General features: G+C 45.2%; 1 protein-coding gene across 1 annotated transcript; it reads right to left on the bottom strand.

Moving 5' to 3' along the window:
- Window positions 1–764: 764 nt before the first annotated feature.
- On the bottom strand, window positions 765–19,134 carry GFRA3 (GDNF family receptor alpha 3). The gene is made up of 8 exons (XM_044226766.1): window positions 18,979–19,134; window positions 11,366–11,650; window positions 6,603–6,695; window positions 4,990–5,302; window positions 2,489–2,592; window positions 2,189–2,323; window positions 1,728–1,816; window positions 765–1,526 (listed from the first exon to the last, which is right to left on the bottom strand). Exons 1-8 carry the CDS (start codon window positions 19,055–19,057, stop codon window positions 1,437–1,439), a joined length of 1,188 nt encoding a protein of 395 aa, XP_044082701.1. The 5' UTR covers window positions 19,058–19,134; the 3' UTR covers window positions 765–1,436.
- Window positions 19,135–20,087: the final 953 nt, after the last annotated feature.

Here is a 20,087-nt window from a genome sequence, read left to right as displayed (position 1 = left end):
CACTTACTATAATTGCTACCTTTTTTCAGTTCTTACTATGTGTCAGTCCCAATGCTTTCACATGGATTATCTCATTCCTTATGAACTGGGTTCTGCTTTTTTGTGTTACAGATGTAGATAGTGAGGTCTAGAAAGGTTGAGCCTGAGGTCATATAGCTAGTAACTGACAAAGTCAAATGTTGGAGGACCAAATAAATTAATGCATGTAGTAGGGGCTCGATAAGTGAGGGTTATTATTATAATAACTCATCATACTACCTCCTTCTTCTTGTCTTGTCTACACCCCTGATCTGGTATGTAAAAGATTTGAAAACAGGATCTGAATTATTACTTCAGAATCTCCTACATCCAGCACAGTGCCTGAGAGCCAGCCCTCATGAGATGCTTATGGAAAGAATGAGTGAATGAATTAATAGGCAAACTTCCACAGCTCTATAAATATATTTTCCCAACTACTTTGTTTCCTTATCCCAACAGGATTGCAAATGAGATCAAGGGCCAGTCTCTCCTTTCCTCTGGCCCCCATTATGGTCTGGAGCAAACAAAAAACGTGCTCCATAAATGCTTTGGTAGGCTAAGGACACTCCCCCTCTTAGCTGCTGTGGCAAATCCCAGACAGTATTCTAGAAATAGCTGGATCTGGGACAGATACAAAGTCAACAGCTTCCCATAAGCTGTCTGTTCTTCCAACTCCATGTCAAGTGCACAAAGAGGTTGAGAGACTTGCTGGAAGTCACACAGCTTCCAGTGGCAGGGTTGCTGTCTCACTTGGCCTCTACTCTTGTGTCCGCAACACCCTTAATTCTGTATAAATTCACAATGTGAGAAAGTAGGAAAAGAGCAAAGTCTTTAAGACAAATATTTAATCATGATGCAAGTGGCTGGGAATACTTTGGGACAGGAGCAGGAAGAAAGCCAGACCCAAATGGTCTGGCTCCTGATGCTCAAATGCTCTGCAGGATCCCCAGGAAGGGTAGGCAGCAGGTTCTCATCTCCTGCTGACAAAGGGGTAGGAGTCTTGCCCCAGCCTTCCTCACCATGGGGAATGTCTTTCTAGGTCCCCATCAGAACATCCAGCCCTGCCTACCTGGAGAATGCAATAGAGAATGACTGATTGGCTAGAGCCTAGGTGATTCTGGTGGGCAGAAGGAAGGGATTAGGAGAGAGCTTTGTAGAGGTGATCTCCACCAGAAGATAGGACTAAACCATGGCCACCAAGTCCTAAGGAACGGCAACCTGAGTCAGAAGCAGAGGGATTGAGAACTCAGTCAGTTTCTACTACGGCCCCATCTGGAGTCAGCTGGATATGAGTGTGCAGTCAGGGTCGCCATGTTGTTTACTGCACCTCCTTCCTGATGCTGCTCTTTCCTTAGCCCTTGCAGGCTGCAGGTCAGGCTGGGTGTGGTAGAGGGCAGAGGGGCCCAGAGGAAGTCCAGTTACCAGAGGCTCAGGAACAGAATCAAGGGAAGCATACAGAAGAAAAGAGAGGACACCCAGGGTTGTGGTCTCAGAGCAGGGTTTTTGTTCTGTAAAAGAAACGGAATGGAGTCAGCTCTACCCCGTTCCTCACCTTGGCCTCAGTCAAGGCCTTGCCCCCTCCCCTGAGGTATCCATTAGAGGACTATGGTATTCATGACCACAGTGAGGTCACACACTCTATCCCCTTCTCTGGGTTTCCCCCAGGTAGTCCAGTAAAGGTAAGACGTGTGTAATAGAGGAGGCCCTACCTGACGTTCCATCACGGGAAAGGTGGAGTCTTCCCAGTCCTGAGAGAAGAGTTGGCTGTGAAAACGCATCTTAGCTGCAATGGCCTCCACTGAGGAGAGGAGAGAAGGTAAAATGCAAGCAGGCAAATGACAGAGATTTCTTAGGCTCCCATGGAAGGGACCCTGGCATATAGCAGGGCAGTGGGGAGTGGGCTATTGTCTCATTTTGCTTGCTTATTCCTTGAGCTAGAGAGTGTCCCTGGGGCCAAGACAGATAGAACAGGAAGCTTGGGGGGTCACTCAGGGGATGGGAGAAGGAAGAAGGCCTACAGTGGAGGAGATGTAAACCTATGCTGAGGAGAGGGCAGAAGATGTCTGCAGGAGATGGATGGAACCAGGGTGGACCACAGAGTTGACCCTTTTCCTCTGCCTGGATCCAGCTGACAGACCCATGGGGGCCGGAAGCAGATGAACACACTCACTAAGGCAGGGGTTGTGGGAGAAGGACTCTTCCAGCTGCTCGCACTCATCCTGCAGGTTGCCACTGCCTCGGCAAGTGCAACTTAAGGCAACACTGGTGTTGACATTGCTGACAAAGTTGGGAGTCATGGCAGTCCCTGTGGAGTGAAAAGAGGATTGTCAGGGCCTCGGCTGACCCAGACTCAATCCCCACTCTCTGACACCTGTCTCAGGACTGCTCCATATGGGTTCAATCTCCAGAGCATTCTCACCCCCACAGCTGCCCACCCTGTGGGCTCCCTTCACGTGGCCCCCAGCCTCACCAATCAGCCCCATGTATGCTCGCAGACATCTGGAATGTTCTGTTGCACAGGTCCCTAAGATGTCCAGAGGATGGCAGTGGGTTTGAAAATCCACCAGGCGAGATCTGGAAGAAGGGAGATTTTAAGAGTCTTCATTCAAGGTCTGGCCTGCAGCCTTCCCCCCGGCAACCCCTTTAGCAGACATACCCATCTTCATGCCAAAGCCTCCTGTTTTCAGGGCCTGGCCCAGGGCTTCCCCCTCAGTGAATCCTATTCTTGTCACAATTAAATGCACTATCACACCATTCCTCACAGCATACCACTTTGAATATGGGCTCCATAATACCTAGCTATGAGATTTTAGGCAGCTTCTTTAAACTTAGTTTTCTCAACTGTGAATAGAAATGAAAACAGGACTGGGGCGCCTAAGTGGCTTAGTTTGTTGAGCATCTGACTCTTAATTTTGGCTCAGGTCATGATCTCAGGGTCATGGGATCTAGCCCTGCATCAGGCAGTCTGCTCTTCCCTCTCCCTTTGCTCCTCCCCCATTCTCTCCCTCTCTCTGTCTCAAATAAAAAAGTAAAACCCTTAAAAAAAAAAAAAAAAAGAAAACAGTACTTCCTCATGGGTTTTTGTGAGGATGAAATAAGAGATTGCATATACAGCATTTAGCATAGTGGTTGGTACATACCAAGTGTTCATTAAATGTCAGATATTGGGGCGCCTGGGTGGCTCAGCAGGTTAAAGCTTCTGCCTTCCACTCAGGTCATGATCCCAGCGTCCTGGGATAGAGCCCTGCATCGAGCCCCCCCCCCCCATTACACTGGGCTCTCTGCTCAGCAGGGAGCCTGCTTCCCTTCCTCTCTCTGCCTGCCTCTCTGCCTACTTTAGTGATCTCTGTCAAATAAATAATAAATAAAATCTTTTTTAAAAATGTCAAATATTGTTATTATTCACATAGATCCTATGATAGGTAAAGCTGGCTATCTTCAGGTGATAGAATTATAAGTCTGTCTTTTTCTGTACATACTTCTGTGATTTTCTTTACATTTTGCCAGGTTTATTTCTACGTCACTCCCACCCAAATGCAAATTCCTTGGAGGGACAGCTTCTAAGTCAACTAGCCCAGCACTTGCTACATAGTTAGCACAAGAGGCGGTGTAGCTGAACATTAGGCCGACTTCGCTCCAAACCTCCTGACTTACTACCTGGATGAACCTCAACAAGCTGTGTAAACTTTCTCTGCTCCGGTTGCTTCTTTGTCAAGTGAAGATGATAGAAAAAAACAATACCATCTATCTTACAGGGTTCTTGACAGTTTACATGAGTTAATACATAGTAAGCACCTCAAACAGTCCCTAGCCCCTAGTAAGTCCTCAGTAAGTGATGGTGTAACAATGATTGAGAGCTTTTGTGTAATATTTTAGAGAAGAAGGAAGTGGAGCTCAGAGACATTAGGCTCAAGGTTACAGAGAAATAAGGGTTAGAACCAGGCTGCAAAACAAGGTTGGGTGACTCTTGTTGTCAGTAAATGCTACTTAAATGGATGATAACTTCAGTATGATGAGTGTTTTATCCTGAAGAGGCAGAGGAAAGCCAGATCAGAATTTCTGCAGAATATGTATCAAACATCTTACAAATCGTCATGTGCTTTGATTTGGTACTGGCATTTGTAGCAACATGTCCTAAGTAATAATTAGATTTGTGCACAAAAATGAACAAGCGTGATATTTATTGTAGCATTATTTATAGCAATAAAGAAATCAACCTAAATATCCAGCAATAGAGGAAGGATTAAACAAAGTATGGGGCATCCATAAAACGGAATACAATGCAGGCATTTAAAAATCAAGTTGTCCAAGGATAGTAAAAGACAAAATAAGCACCACCATTTATTGAGCACTTACTCTGCATAAATTATGCAATTTAACTCTCACCAGAATCCCGTGAGATCTGTATTATTATCCCACTTTTTACAGAGGACTAAGAGGAACGCTAGGTTAACTGATGGAGTTTTAGGTTCAAGTGATGGGCTCAAAGTCACACAGCCTCAGGTTTTAAATTCAGATCTGACTCTGGAGCCTGTGGGCACTACTATCCTATACTGCTTCCAAAGAAAAATGCCCATGAGATATACACATAAATTAAAAAAAAAAAAAAGGTACAAATATATTTCTAGAATATCGTTTTGTTTATCTGTATACAAAAAAGGCTGGAAGGAAACCCTCCCCAAAGGATGTAGATCATCTTCAGGTGATGGATTTTGAGGGCGCTTTTGTATTTTTTATATTTTCTGAACTTTTTACACAAAGATTTTTTTGTTTTTGTTTTTTATTTTTGCTTTTTTGTTTTTTGTTTTTGAGAAAAGGGTTTCAGGAAATACTGAAGGGAACTACGGAGTGAAGTCTTTCCACGGTCTCTGGGCAGCAAACCCAGCCCCGCACAGAAAGGCAGCCAGCCGGCCAGGAGCGGTGTGCACGGTGCCCTCGCCCACCCTGCCCGCCCACACCTGGCACCAGCACCTGCACAGCGGGTCAGAGATGCAGACGCGCCGCAGCTCCAAGCAGTTGGGGGCCCCGGACGGCAGCGCGCAGCTGGGAGCGATGGTGTTGCGCCTGCGTTGCCCACAGCCCTGGTCGGCCGGTGCGCACGGGCACAGCAGCAGGCCCTGAGAGTGGGGCTCCGACGCCTTCTCAAAGAAGGCGCGGAGCTGCCGGAGGCAGGTGGGGCGTTGGCAGCGGGACCCCGAGCACGCCTCCCCATAGGCCTTGCGCAGCCGGTCACACTTGTCATTAAGAGTGCACAGCATGGCGAATTTGAGGCAGAGGTCTGAGTCTGGGGGGAGAAGGGCACCAAGTCACCAGTCGTCCGTGCAAACGTGCAGCCCAGTTTTGCTAGGAACCCCTGCAACCCTCCGATTTAACAAGGACAGTGCTGGGGATAGGAGGAGAGCGAGGACTATCCGGAATTCTACCACTACTAATCCATGGCTTTCCCCCTACCCATAAACTATATCTGGTATTTGTGAGCTTTCCCCATCTTATTCCTCAGCTTGCCTAGGTAGAATAGTAATAATAATAATAATAAATAAAAGGAACAGAAGCTATCTATTTATCTATCTATCACACTTACTTATCTAGAATTAAAGTGGCCAGAAAGCTCACCTGAAACTCCTTCCTCAGTCCCATGCAGTGAGTGAAGACATCTCATGGTGGAAACCATTATCTAGAGATCCCATAACATTCAAAAGCACTTTCTGAACCACAGAAACAGATGCAACCAAATTCTATTTAGAATTTTTGTTTTGTTTTGCATCCATTTTGCCCAGTTTTAATAACACCTGTCTGTCTTTAATGATTGATACATGCATAAAATCTCCCCATAATTCTGAGTCTTGGGAAATTATGGTCCTATTACTATAACAGCAATTCTAGCAGTCAGAACAATGGGGTGACTGGAACAGGTTATTCCCAGATTCCTTGTTAACTAAGAGTTTATGTATAAATCTCCATGCTTTTCTCTGAAAATTCTATTTCCGATATATAGGACTGAATGTACAACAAAGCTCACATCCTTCTCAAAAAGCAAGTGCATGCGTGTGTGCTCCTCCTTTCCAATTAACACAACAGCCCCACTTTCCTGAAAAACATGCATTTTAGTCCTTCCCAGACAGATGGCTCCCACCCGGAGTCAACCCTGAGGAGTCACATTCTCTCTCACCATTTTCCCTGCCCAACACCTCACCCATCCCATTAGAATGGTTTGAAAACAAGCAATTTCCTAGTCTTCAGGGACAAAAAGCTACTTTCCTGGCTGCCTAGAATAAGGGTAAATACTTCACTTCAGCATATTTTTTCTGGGCCTGTTGCCACTCCATCAAACCCTTTGTAGAGACCCATCTTTTGGAACCCGGGAGCCCTAATGGCCTCCCTTCAAATGCCTCCCTAATACCTATTGCTCTTTATTGACTCATAAGATCACAGCATGCCTCCATCCTGACAAAATGCTTCTTTAGTTATCTGGCAGACTAGAACTCTCCCCCAACTCACCCTCTGGTTTGTGTTCCCCACCAGCAACCCTTCCTCTAGGGTCCAGGCTCACCCCTCATGCCCCAGCCCCAGCTTGCTGTCCACACCTGGTTTGAGCATGTTCAGTTTGCTGAGATCCATTTTCCAGGGTTTTCTGGTCACTGTGTCTTCATAGGGGGAAACATCCAGTTCAAAGTCACCTAGAGACAAGGTGACAAGAATCCTGAGGACTGGGCTGGGGGGTGGGAGCAGGAGGGACTGGGCCTGCTGCGTCAGCCCTCAAAGCCCTGTGGAAAAAAGGAAAAGCACAGTCTCTACCTAACTAGTTGCAAGCTGTTTAGAGGTGAGAAAAAAAGCAAGACCATAAAGGAAGAGGCTGGGCTCAGTGAATTCACTGGGTTTAATGATAATAATAAAGCTACTATTTGTTGAGTACACTGTGCACTGGGCACCATGGCATCAGTGAAGAAGAAGAAAAAAATTCAATCTCAGACCTCCTAGCTGCCTTTGGGTAGAAAAGAAGAAAGGCTGAGAAAGGTTAAGTCACTGGTTCAGGCTCACAGAGGCTAAAAAGTAGAGCTGGGACTTGAAACCTGGACTGATACCAGAGTTTCCACTCCTAACCACTACACACAGGGCCTGTGCATACATAAGCAGGCAAGGGGATTCTGTCTTGTTTCTCTTACTGTTGAGGAAGGAGCTATAGTAGACTCTGTTCTAGGCCTGACCATGTACCTATGGAGATGCATCGCACACCGAGGAAGTGGAAGTGAGGCCTGATCCCAAATTGAACCTGAATGAGAAAAGCAGAGAACTCTGGAAGAGACAATGATCTCAGAGGAAACATACCTTTCCCAGTCACCCTCAGGGTGCTGTGTGCTCCTTAAGGGGACATAATAGGTCTTATAAAGTCATTGCATAACTCATACACATGGTAGGTACTCAATAAACATTGGCTAATGAATCTTGTTGGAAGACAGAGGTGAGAGAGTGCAAGGGGTCACCCAAATTGCCTTTGAGAAAGCATCTTTAGGAGGGAAGAAATATGATGTCAAGCAAATTGGAAAGGATGGTCTGTATATTTGGGAAGACCTGAAAGCTCCCAAGGGAAAATTAAGGAAGGCAAAAGGATCCAGGGAGAAGTCTCTGGGGAAGTTCTTTTTTTTTTTTTTTTTTAAGATTTTATTTATTTATTTGACAGAAAGAGAGAGATCACAAGTAGGCAGAGAGGGGTGGGGGAAGCAGACTTGCTGCTGAGCAGAGCTGATGTGGGGCTCGATCCTAAGATCCTGAGATCGTGACCTGAGCCAAAGGCAGAGACGACCCACTGAGCCACCCTCTGGGGAAGTTCTGAAAGAGAACCAATTAGCACGTGTGGAAGATAAGGAACAAAAAGTATGGTAAATTGGGGGTGCCTGGGTGGCTCAGTGGGTTAAAGCCTCTGCCTTTGGCTCAGGTCATAATCTCAGGGTCCTGGGATCAAGCCCCGCATTCAGGCTCTCTGCTCAGCAGAAGCCTGTTTCCTCCTCTCTCTCTGCCTGCGTCTCTGACTACTTGTGATCTCTGTCTGTCAAATAAATAAATAAAATCTTTAAAAAATATATATGGTAAATTTACTACTGTTTCCAGTTATATGCTGGCTACCCACCCAGAGGACTGTACACCATGGCCCTCCCATTCCTTTGCCATGTGAATTTCAGGCTCTCTATAAGAGTATACATCCACACCCTACTGTAAGGGTTACCCATGTGACTTGCTTTAGTTTGTGGATTGTGAGCTGAAGTGACATAAATCACATCTGAGGTGGCATTTTAAGAACCATCACATTGTCCTGCTGCTGTTCTTTTCCCTCTACCAGTCTGGGTCCTAGAAAGAAGAAGACAGGTAGAGAAAAGACAAAGCTAGCTCAAGGAACCCCACAGCAGATGTATAACATGAGCAAAAATGAAAATTTTGTTGTGGAAGGCCATATATGTGGGGGTTGATTGGTTTTTATTGCAGCATAAACTAACAAATTCTTATTGAAAACATAACTGGTGGGCACTTGGGTGACTCAGTGGGTTAAGCCTCTGCCTTTGGCTCAGGTCATGATCCCAGGGTCCTGGGATCGAGCCCCACATTGGGCTCTCTGCCTAGCAGAGAGCCTACTTCCCCCCTCTCTCTGCCTGCCTCTCTGCTTACTTGTGATCTCTGTCAAATAAATAAATAAATAAAATCTAAAAAAAAAAAGTAACTGGTATCTAGAAGTGAGTACGGCAGTAACAACATAAAACCTAAAATGTGTGGTTTGGGCATTGGGACTGGGCAGTGAGTGGATGGTGAATAAGCTGTTCCAGGGGTATGGAATATGCAGTAGCAATGCATTTGGTAAAATTGTTGCCTGCAATAACCTGGAAGAAAGATGTACTGAATGAGATTGTGCTTTAAGGAAAAGAAGCTGAGAAGCAGAAGTTTCTAGTATGTCTTGATTGCTATTGCCTGCATTTTGCAAGGTACTACAAGAAAGATAAAAGATCAGAGAAGTGGCCAGTTTGCAAATAGGGAGCAAAAAGAAAAACAATCCAGAAATTTGAGGATTTGTAGGATTAAGAGATGCAACTGCTGGGGCGCCTGGGTGGCTCAGTGGGTTGAAGCCTCTGCCTTTGGCTCCGGTCATGATCTCGGAGTCCTAGGATCGAGCCCCGCATCGGGATCTCGGCTCAGCAGGAAGCCTGCTTCCTCCTCTCTCTCTCTCTGTCTGCCTCTCTGTCTACTTGTGATTTTTGTTTGTCAAATAAATAAATAAAACCTTTAAAAAAAAAGGAGAGATGCAACTGCTTTTGCATACTTTTTATTCAAATAGTAAAAGATAAAACTGAGAGATGCTTTGAGTAATAAGGTTGATTACAACTCAGCCCTAGGGCAAAGACTAATTCAATGATACGACTATCATGCTCTTTGTGGAGATCTCTCAATGATTAAGATGGTATCAATAAATCCTGCCAGTTAGACAAATATGTTTGGAGAAAAAAGACTAGGGTAGTGGCTCTCCCACAGAAGCCTAAGAACAAAAATGCTTCTAATTAGGTCTAGAAAGAGACACATCTTGAAAAGAATTATTTGAAAGGCTACTAGCACATGAGGTGACAGAAACCAAAGATATAGAAAGCAATTAAGTTTTGAGAGAGCTGTATTGCTAAAAGCCACCAGCCTGGATTCAAATAGATTCTACTGGAGCCTTTAAAGTCCCAGCATTCCTCAGGTAGCAAGCAAGCAAGCAGAAAATGGTGTTCACTCCTCAAGGAGTTGGGAGTCTCCACAATCCTTCTCAGACATGGCCAAAGAAAATAATGGGAAAGGAAGGACCTGCCAGGGGTAGGGGGGTTGGGCCAAGAGCCCTGGAGAACAATAGATAAAGCAACTCTTCTAAGGAACAAAAGCAGATCCTTATTAAAGAGTAATGCCCACTACCAAGAGAAGATGGCCCTTACAATGGTTATGTGGTGGGACATCAGAACCACTATGAAGCAATGGCTGCTGTGTGCATCCCATTCCTCCCCTTCCCAAGAGTATTCGCTGTGGTCTCCCATCCCTGCCCCACTGTTATATTCAGAGTACATACTGGAGGCAGATGACCTGTCCTCTTTGTCCATAGGTAGCTAGATCAAGAGGAGTCATATCCAGACCTGACAGAGAAATTTTCCCAAGATCCTAGACTGGGAGCCTGATACACTGTTTGGCTAGAAACCTTAGGGTATCTTCCTAAGAAAGTGGGTTGATATACATCTGACTGGCTCAGCTGGAAGAGCATGCAACTCTCTTGATCTGGGGTCGTGAGTTCAAGCCCCATGTTTGGTGTAGAGATTACTTAAGAATAAATCTGAAAGAAAGAAAAGAAAAGAAGGAAGGAGGTTAATATATTTTCCTTGTGGAAGAGAGAGAAATGAGTGTTTTAACCAAATAGTGAACTATGGTAGATTGTATAGTACTTTGTATATTACTTTGCCCTCCCTGTAAGATTATACATCCTCACTTATTGCCATGTGATTTTCAGGGTCTCTTGTGGGAGTATACTTCCCCCTCACCAGAAAGGTCAGGCTTGGCTATGGGATCTGCTTTGTTCATGGAATGTGAGCATAAGTATTTCATGTAACGTCTAAGTAGAAGCTTTTAAAGACATCAAGCGATTCTGTCATTACTTATTTCCCTCTGCCATAATAAAAGAACTTCCTAGACGGAGGCTGTACTTTCAACCTGGATTTGAAAACGAAGAGGACAGATAACACAGCTAACACAGAATATGAGCGAGAACTAAACCTTTGTTTTACAAGTCACTGTTCTGTTATTTTGGTGTAGTCCTGTAAAAGTGGACTAATACAGAAAGCTGTCTCTGTAAAGAGTCAGAGGAAGGTCCTCTCTCTCTGGCTATTCCAGTGTCTTCTCTCTTACCGCATTCTGTCTGGTTAATGAGTATCCTTTCTGTTAAAGGCAGGAGCAGGACACTGCCCACCCCCACCCTCTCAGAACTTATGGATTATGTTTTATTCGGAATCTCTGAATGGGTTAAGACCATTCTCCTCCATGTCCTGTCCACACCCTTCTGCTCCATGAATTGCCCAGGTTGGGCCTCAGCCTGGTTCAGAGTTCTGCCAAGAGGCAGCTACATGTGACCAGGTAAGAAAGAGGGAAGAAGGGAGAAGAGAGGGCAGTGTTGTAGGTACCCAGAAGGATACTGTCAAGTCCTCCCTCTACTTCTTACTGATGTTATATGCAGAGCTTCATTACCATCCCAGTCAGAGTCTACCCATCCGGCCTATATTCTGCAGGATTAAATGACAACCCATGAGAGCCATCTTCCTTAACTTAGTTCATTCTATGATGGGGACCTCACCAAGGCTGCGGGCAAGGTGAACTGTCCAGTAGACGTCCAGGCAGGCAACTTGGTTCTTCATGCGGCGGTGGCATGTGCAGCTCATCAGAGAGCTATTCCTCAGGTGCTGTGCTGCCTCCCTGCACTCCTCAGGGACCAAAAGCTCCTGTGCGGGTAATGGGGTGCTTACACTAGAGGTGCAGGAATTCAGGTGGTGGTAGGCAGCACTGCAAACAGGATCAACCTGGCACTTCCTCCTGGCCTGGATACAGTTGTTCATCAGCCGGCCCTCAGTAGGAAGGGGGTCTGTTGTGGAGGAAGAGAGACCAGGTGAGGCGCACATAAGGTCAGAGTAGCTGACCGGGATTAACAAATTGCAAGGTAGGGTAGGGAGGATTCAAGATAAAACCTTGGGCAGGGACGCCTGGGTGGCTCAGTTGGTTGAGCAGCTGCCTTCGGCTCAGGTCATGATCCCAGCGTCCTGGGATCGAGTCCCACATCGGGCTCCTTGCTTGGCAGGGAGCCTGCTTCTTCCTCTGCCTGCCACTCTCCCTGTTTGTGCTCTCACTCTCTTTCTTTCTCTCTGACAAATAAGTGAATAAAATCTTAAAATACACACACACACAAACTCTTGGGCAGAAAGTCTTAGGGTGGCACAAAAGCCAAAAGCCTTTAGGAAAAAATAGGGAGAAAAGTCCAGCAGAAGTCAAGAATCTGTAGCTGTCACAATTTGGACAGAACAGATCAGATCCAAGAAGAGGTGGTATGAAGAAAGGCTACTGGGAGAAGGAGGGGGATTACTATTTGAAGCTGAGCCTGGTGACCCTGCCAGGCACAGGGAAGAGGACCCTTGGCAGAGCAATGCATGGGCAGGGTTGTTTATCTATACACCAGTTGATGGACATTTGGGTTGTTTCCAGCCTTTGGTTATCATAACCAGAGTTGACAAATGTGCTTGGGAGTGACAGTTAACAACTCTGAAGCTTCCATTAAAAGTCACTTAAAAATATCTTCCAGGGGGAATGGGTTAGTGTTGGAGTTGGGGAGCTTTTATTGATTCTGTCACTCAAGAATACTAAGGCTGGTTATAGTTCAGCCCTCATGGAAGACCCTACAACCTAGGACTTAGCATCCCTATCAAAGGGTACCAGAACACCATTATGTCATCAGTTTTGCAAGGTTAAACTTCTAGGAGTCATTTTTAATTCTTCTCTTTCCTGTTCAATCAAACAAGTCCTACCAACTCCACAATATATCAGGAAACTGTCCACTTCTCTCCACATCTATCACCACCTTAGCTCAAACTACCATCAATTCCTGTTCAAACTACTTCCAAGACTCTTTTTTTTAAAATTTTATTTATTTATTTATTTGACAGACGTACACCACAAGTAGGCAGAGAGGCAGAGAGAGAGGAGGAAGCAGGCTCCCTGCTGAGCAGAGAGCCTGATGCAGGGCTCAATCCCAGGACCCTGAGATCAAAACCTGAGCCGAAGGCAGAGGCTTAACCCACTGAGCCACCCAGGCGCTGCCTTCCAAGACTCTTCATTGGTCTCCCTCTTCCATCTTCCCTCTCCATTCAGCCATTTTTTGTTTTGTTTTGTAGCTTTGTCGAGATGTGATTGACATTGTATAAGCTTTAGGTGTGCAATGTGATGATTTGATTCATGTACATATTGTGAAGTAATCAACCCAATAAGATTAGTTAATACATCCTTCACCTAATGTAACTACCATTTTGTTGTTTGCAGCCACCTTTTTGAATGACAATTTTTTAGGTTGGAAACCATTTTCAGTGAAATTCATGCAACATAAAATTAATGAGCTTAAAGGGCATAACTAAATGACATTCAGTACATTCACAATGTTGTACAACCATCACATCTATCCAACTCCAATATATTCTTGTTATCCCAAAAGGAAACCCATACCAATGAAACAGTAACTCTATATTTCCCTCCCCTCTAGTCTCTGGCAACCACCAATCCTAACTTCTGTCTCTACAGATTTACCCATTTCTAGATATTTCATACAAATAGAATCATAAAATAGGTCATCTTTTATATCTGGCTTCTTTTACCTAACATATTGCTTTTTGTGGTTCATCCACATGGTAGCATATACCAGAACTTCATTTTTTACAGATGAAGTAATATTTCATTGTATGGCTAGCCCATGTTTTGTTTATCTATACACCAGTTGGTGGACATTTGGGTTGTTTCCAGCCTTTGGTTATTGTGAACAGGGCTTCTCTGAACATTCATGTAGAAGTATTTGCTTGAATTCCTGTATAAAATTCTTTTAGGTATATATTTACCAGTGGAATTGCTGGGTCATATGGTAATTCTGTTTAACTTTTTGAGGAACCACCCAATTGTTTTCCACAGTGGTTGTACCATTTGTCATTCCTATTAGCATTGTACAAACGTTCCAATTTCTCCACAAACTTGCCAACTCTTGTTATTTTCTCTTTTGTGTTTTCTTTTAACCAGCCATCCTTACAGGTGTGAGGTGGCATATTACTGTGGTTTTCATTTGGATTTCCCTAAAGACTTATGATGTTGAGCATATTTTGTGCATTTTGTCATTTGTATATCATGTTTGGTAATAATTTTTCATTGAAGTACAACATACAGAAACACGCACTAATCAAAATGTTCAGTACAATGAATTTCAAATTGAATATACTGTGGAACCAGACCTCAGATAAAGAACCAAAACATTACCAGTACCCGAGAAGCCCTCTGCCAGTCACCAACCCCTCTGAAGGGGTTTCCAATTCCTTGGAAACCAATGTCTTGATTTCTAACATTAGAGATTAGTTTTGTCTGCTTTTCCATCATACAATATGTGCTTTTCGTGTCTTGGTTTCTTTTGCTCGATATTATGCTTAGTTCACCCACACTTTTTTTTTAAAGATTTTATTTATTTATTTATTTGAGGGGGAGACAGAGACAGTGCACACACACAAGCAGGGGGAATGGCAGGCAAAGGGAGAAGCAGGCTCCCCACTGTGCAAGGAGCCCTGATGTGGGACTCAGTCCTAGGACCCTGGGATCATGACCTGAAGGCGGATGCTTAACTGATTGAGCCACACAGGCATCCTCACACACACTATTAAGTATGGTTGTAACTACCTTATTTTTATTTTTCTTACTGTATATCATTCCATTGTGTGAATATAACATAATTCTAATGGCAATTGGCATTATATGGGATCATCTCTTAAATACTATAAATGAGATCATCTCATTTCTCTGCTTAAATTCTTCCAACAGTTCCCACGCACTTACTTCCTAGCCCTCTCTTCCTCTCCCACTTCCTTTCACCCACACCAGCCTTCTTTCTGTTGCCACTGAACCAGACAAGCCTGTGTCAACCTTAGTGTTTTATCCATAGCCTTTCTTTCTGCTTGGAATGCTCTTCTCCCAATCTTCATGTGGCTGGCCCTTTCTGGTAATTCAATTTTCAGACTAAATGTCACCACAGAAAGACCATCTCTAACAAACCAATGTAAAATAACCCCCAAGCTACTCTACTACATCATTATTCCAAAACTCTGCATAGCACTTTCATCACTTGATCTTTTTTTTAAAGATTTTATTTATTTATTTGACAGAGATCACAAGCAGGCAGAGAAGCAGGCAGAGAGATAGGAGGAAGCAGGCTCCCTGCTGAGCAGAGACGCCCAGTGTGGGGCTTGATCCCAGGACTCTGGGATCATGACCTGAGCTGAAGGCAGAGGCTTTAACCCACTGAGCCACCCAGGCGCCCCATCACTTGATCTTTTAAATCTGAATTTTTATTGATTATCTCTGTCTCAACTTCCACATGTATCTTAACACTACTCTGTTGCCAGTGCCTAGTACAGTGCTTGTTTTTTTATGAGTTCCTACTATTTACAAGATAACAAAATAACAGAGTAATTCTGTGAGCCACCTCTGTAACTTCTCTGAACCCCTTCCCTCTGTTAGAATCAAAGTGCCAGGGCACCTGGGTGGCTCAGTCGGTTAAGCATTTGCCTTTAGCTTATGGGTCCTGGGATGGAGCCCCATATTGGGCTCCCTGCTGGGTCGGAGGAGCCTGCTTCTCCCTCTCCTCTCCTTCTGCCCCTCCCCATCCCTTGTGTCCCACCCAAATGAATAAATAAAATACTAAAGAAAAAAACAACAACAAAGTACCAAAATTAGGAGGAGCCTGAGTTTAGTTAGTTCAACCTTCTTTTACAATCAAATAATCAAGTAGATTACTTATTAAAATGCAGATTTCTGGGGTGTTTGGTTGGCTCAGTTGGTTAAGCAACTGCCTTCTGCTCAGGTCATGATCCCAGAGCGAGATCAAGTTCTGCGTCAGACACCAGTCCCACATCAGGCTCCTAGCTCCACAGGGAGTCTGCTTCTCCCTCTGACTTTCTCTCCTCTCATGCTCTCTCTGTCTCTCTCTCTCTAAATAAGAAAATAAATAAAATCTTTTTTAAAAATGCAAATTTCTGACCTCATCCCAGAACTACTGAATCAGAGTCTCTGGTGATAATGCCTAGGAATCTGAGTTTTACCAAGTTCACTGGCAAATAGGACACACCCTAAGAACTGGTCATACCCAATGCACAAACAAAAGCAGTATCAGTAGTATTGATCACACCTTTTGCTTCAGGATCTAATAAGCTTCAGCATGGCATTATCACTCTTTATTTAAATTTTTAATATTTCGCTCACCATGGATTTTGGGGGGAGCGTTGATTTTGATTTTTAGTGTAAGTTCTGCTGAAGCGAGCACTGATTTTGATTTTTTTAAAATTTTAAAAAAGATTTTATTTATTTATTTGAGAGAGAGAGAGTGAGAATGAGAGAGAAAGAGCATGAGAGGGGAGAAGCAGGCTCCCCACCGAGCAGGGAGCCTGATCCAGGACTCGATCCTGGGACTCCAGGATCATGACCCAGCTGAAGGCAGTTGTTTAAAATTTTTTTAATTTAAAAAATTTTGATTTTTTAAAAATACTACACTGAAGGGCACCTGGCTGGCTCAGTTGGTGGAGCCCCATGTTGGACCCAGAGATTACTTAAAAAAAAAAACAAAAACCTGAAATATATTTAAAAAAATACTGCATTGGGGCACCTGGGTGGCTCAGCGGGTTAAAGCCTCTGCCTTCAGCTCAGGTCATGATCCCAGGGTCCTGGGATCAAGCCCCACATTGGGCTCTCTGCTCAGCAGGGAGCCTGCTTCCCTCTCTCTCTCTCTGCCTGCCTCTCTGCCTACTTGTGATCTCGGTCTGTGAAATAAATAAATAAAATCTTTAAAAAAAAAAAATACTGCATTACTGGCGCCTGGGTGGCTCAGTGGGTTAAAGCCTCTGCCTTCGGCTCAGGTCATGATCTCAGGGTCCTGGGATTGAGCCCCGCATCGGGCTCTCTGTTCAGTGGGGAGCCTGCTTCCCCCTCTCTCTCTGCCTGCCTCTCTGCCTACTTGTGATCTCTGTCTGTCAAATGAATAAAATCTTTTAAAATAAATAAATAAATAAATTAAATTAAAAATACTGCATTAAAATATTTTTTATCTTGACTACTGTTTCTTGGTACCCCCCTTCACTCATTCACCTTAGTCCCAGTTCTGCCTTCTCTTTCTTTCTTTCTTCCTTCCTTCCTTTCTTTCTTTCTTTTTAAAGATTTTGTTCATTTATTTGATAGACAGAGATCACAAGAAGGCAGAGAGGCAGGCAGAGAGAGAGGGGGAACAGGCTCTTCGCTCAGCAGAGAGCCCGATGTGGGGCTCAATCCCAGGACCCCGGGATCATGACCTGAGCCGAGGCAGAGGCTTTAGCCCACTGAGCCACCCAGGCACCCCGTGCCTTCACTTTCTGAACTTTAGTTGCCCAAATGTAAGGTAAGGAGTTTGGATTAAACCAGTGTTTCTCAAAGGAGGGAAGAGATGTGTTAGGCCCCTTTAAGGGGTGTATCAGAATTTACAAAGGTAATGCATGGTTCAAAAAAGCATATTTGGGGGCGCCTGGGTGGCTCAGTGGGTTAGGCCGCTGCCTTCGGCTCAGGTCATGATCTCAGGGTCCTGGGATCGAGTCCCGCATCGGGCTCTCTGCTCGGCAGGGAGCCTGCTTCCTCCTCTCTCTCTGCCTGCCTCTCTGCCTACTTGTGATCTCTCTCTGTCAAATAAATAAATAAAATCTTTAAAAAAAAAAAGCATATTTGATCATTACATATGTGGAAGATGAAAAAAGCTTTTAAATTTCAAAAAAACTTTAGGGAAGGCATAAGATATTTATCTTTACCAAAAGGGAAACAGGGATTTAAGCAGTGTGAGAAATACTAAATGTTTAAGAGGTTACTTCTGGTAGGTACCCAGTAAGTGCCTAATGAAAGAGATGTAACAAGTCTAAGTCTCATTGCTAAAACTGGACTAAATATTGAGTCACAACAATTGTCAGGAGTAAATCTCTCCTATTTCATAGCTGATGGTTCACTGAGTCTGAACAGAGGTGGATTTGGGAGCAATCACAGCTCAACAAAAGAAAAAGTAGGGGCAATGTTAAATTTCATCATAACAAGAGGGAATTTGCTACATAACTGATTAATTAGGAAGGTGTTTAATGTTTACCCTGATCTTGATGTGCAGCTATACCATTAAGGTTAGTGAAATTTTCTGGGAAGTCAAATCAAACCGATGATACCTTGCTGCCCTGATTTACTGATGGAGTCAATCTGGACAAACCAGTGCTTTCCCTCTCTTCTTCCATACCTGTCTTGCAGTCAAGATTGTATTCCTCCAGTACTACTTTATGGCCCTAGCTGATGGTCCATGTGTGATCACTGCCTCAGGATTTCCCCCACTCTGGCTCTATGCAAGAGTCTCATAATAAGATTCCATGCATGCATCCCACTCCCAAAGGTCATGGGCATGTTCCCTGGAATCATGGATCCCAGGCTACCATTGTCCGGGGAATGGCATGGTCCTAAAACCCAGACCTTGAACTATATATTCCACAAAGTACCTTTTATGTATCTATAATAGGGCAAGGCACTGTGCTGAGCCATCTTCCCCTGTAGCAAGTCTTCTGCTCCAATTAAAACAATAAAAATATATCCTGAAGGGGGGGGGTGGAAGTAGGTTGGTGACAAGAAATATTCTCAAATAATGTTAGCAAGTTCTAGCAGCAGTTTACAACCCTAATTTGTGAGAAGTCAGTTCAAACAAAAACTTCTCTTTCTTCATCTGCACCTAGAGTCCACTTCCCCAGTCCTTGCAGGGAGTGGAAGACTTGAAGCCAGTGAGGAGCAAAGCGCAGTCCTGCTTCTGATTCTTCCCGCCTTCTAGAGATGCTGTCGTGGAAGTGGCCTGGGTGCAACTGTTCTATGTCTGTGCAGACGCTCCTCAAAAGAGGGACGAGGCGGGACTGGGTGATGGGGGGATGGGGAAACGGGAGATGCTTGGGTGTCCCGGCCATGGCTGGCATTCAATCTATAATAGTTCAAAAACTGTATTATGCGTTCAAGGTACCCCCTTCCTAGCACCCTGGGCTTCCTTCCTCCGACAGATGGACACCTGTGACCGGCGCCCGGTCTATGCCTCTCCTCCCCGTAACGCCCCGGCCAGAACCGGCTGGTGGACGCACAGACAACACTCACCGGCTCGGAGCCGCAGAGATACCAGCATCAGGAGCAGGAGCGCGGGCGGCAGTGTTCGCGGGTTTGGAGGACGCGCCATGGCTTGGTCCTCACGCCAGCCGTCCGCGTCCGAGACGCTGTGCCAGCGCCGGGCGCCGCGCTCTCCTCGCTCCTCGCCCAGAGGTTCTGCGATCGGGGCTCCTCCAACGCCGCCTCCCGCCCTTCCTCCCGCGCAGCGCCGACACTCTCCCACCAGGGTCCTGGGCGCCGCCCTCCAACTCCGAAGCGCTCGGACGCACCACAACGCCGCTTCTACTCTAGGCCGAGGGCCGCGAGGGTGGGGATGAGCGAAGTTAGGTGCCCCGGCGACCGCGTGCAAGAGGGTGCTCTACCCGAGCCTGCCCACCTGCGCGCCGCTGCCCACTTCCGTTAGAGAATTCCGCCCAAGACAATTGCGGCAGCTGCCTCCGGAGAGTCCCCATCTCGTGGGCCCAAGTATTTACCAAGAAAAGCACCATTTCTCATTTGCTGGACCCCCACCCCCTCCAGGAACAAGTGAAATCTTGTAGCAAAAGCTGAGCAAGTCAGCATAAGGGCAGTTTCACTTCTAGTATTTATTTTTCCTCTTAGAATTTGCACATCCATGCCTCCATTACCCGTTGAAGAACTTCAGGGGTAAGCTTGGGCTGTTACCATTAACCTATGATTCTGCAAATAGGTCCCAGACAGGTGAAATGGCTGTGCTGAGGACAGTCCTGCGGCCAGATCCCAGGACTTAACGCCAGACTAGCTTCCTCCAAAATTCACTGTCATGAGGGAGGGTGGAAGGATTAAACTCTGTTCAGGTTAGAGAATTACTTGGAGGAACAACAGGATCGCTGAGGATGGTGGCTAGAAAGACCACTTTAGGGGCCTCCTCATCTTCAGGTATGTTTCAGAAAGCAACCTACTCTACTAAGATTAAACAGCGAGGTAGAAACACAGCTTTGCTCAGAGCCCAGGATTTCTACCCACAAGGGTAAGGGTATTTGTTGGGGGGTAGGGTTGATTCCCAAGAGCTCCCAGGGTAAAAACAGAGACACAATGACTTGGAAGAATAACTAAGTGCTTAGGAAGAGAGAGGATGATAA

The sequence above is a fragment of the Neovison vison genome, chromosome 1 (assembly GCF_020171115.1).
Source record: "Neovison vison isolate M4711 chromosome 1, ASM_NN_V1, whole genome shotgun sequence".
In the NCBI taxonomy this organism is placed as follows: domain Eukaryota; kingdom Metazoa; phylum Chordata; class Mammalia; order Carnivora; family Mustelidae; genus Neogale; species Neogale vison.
This window is presented reverse-complemented; position numbering and strand designations above follow the sequence as displayed.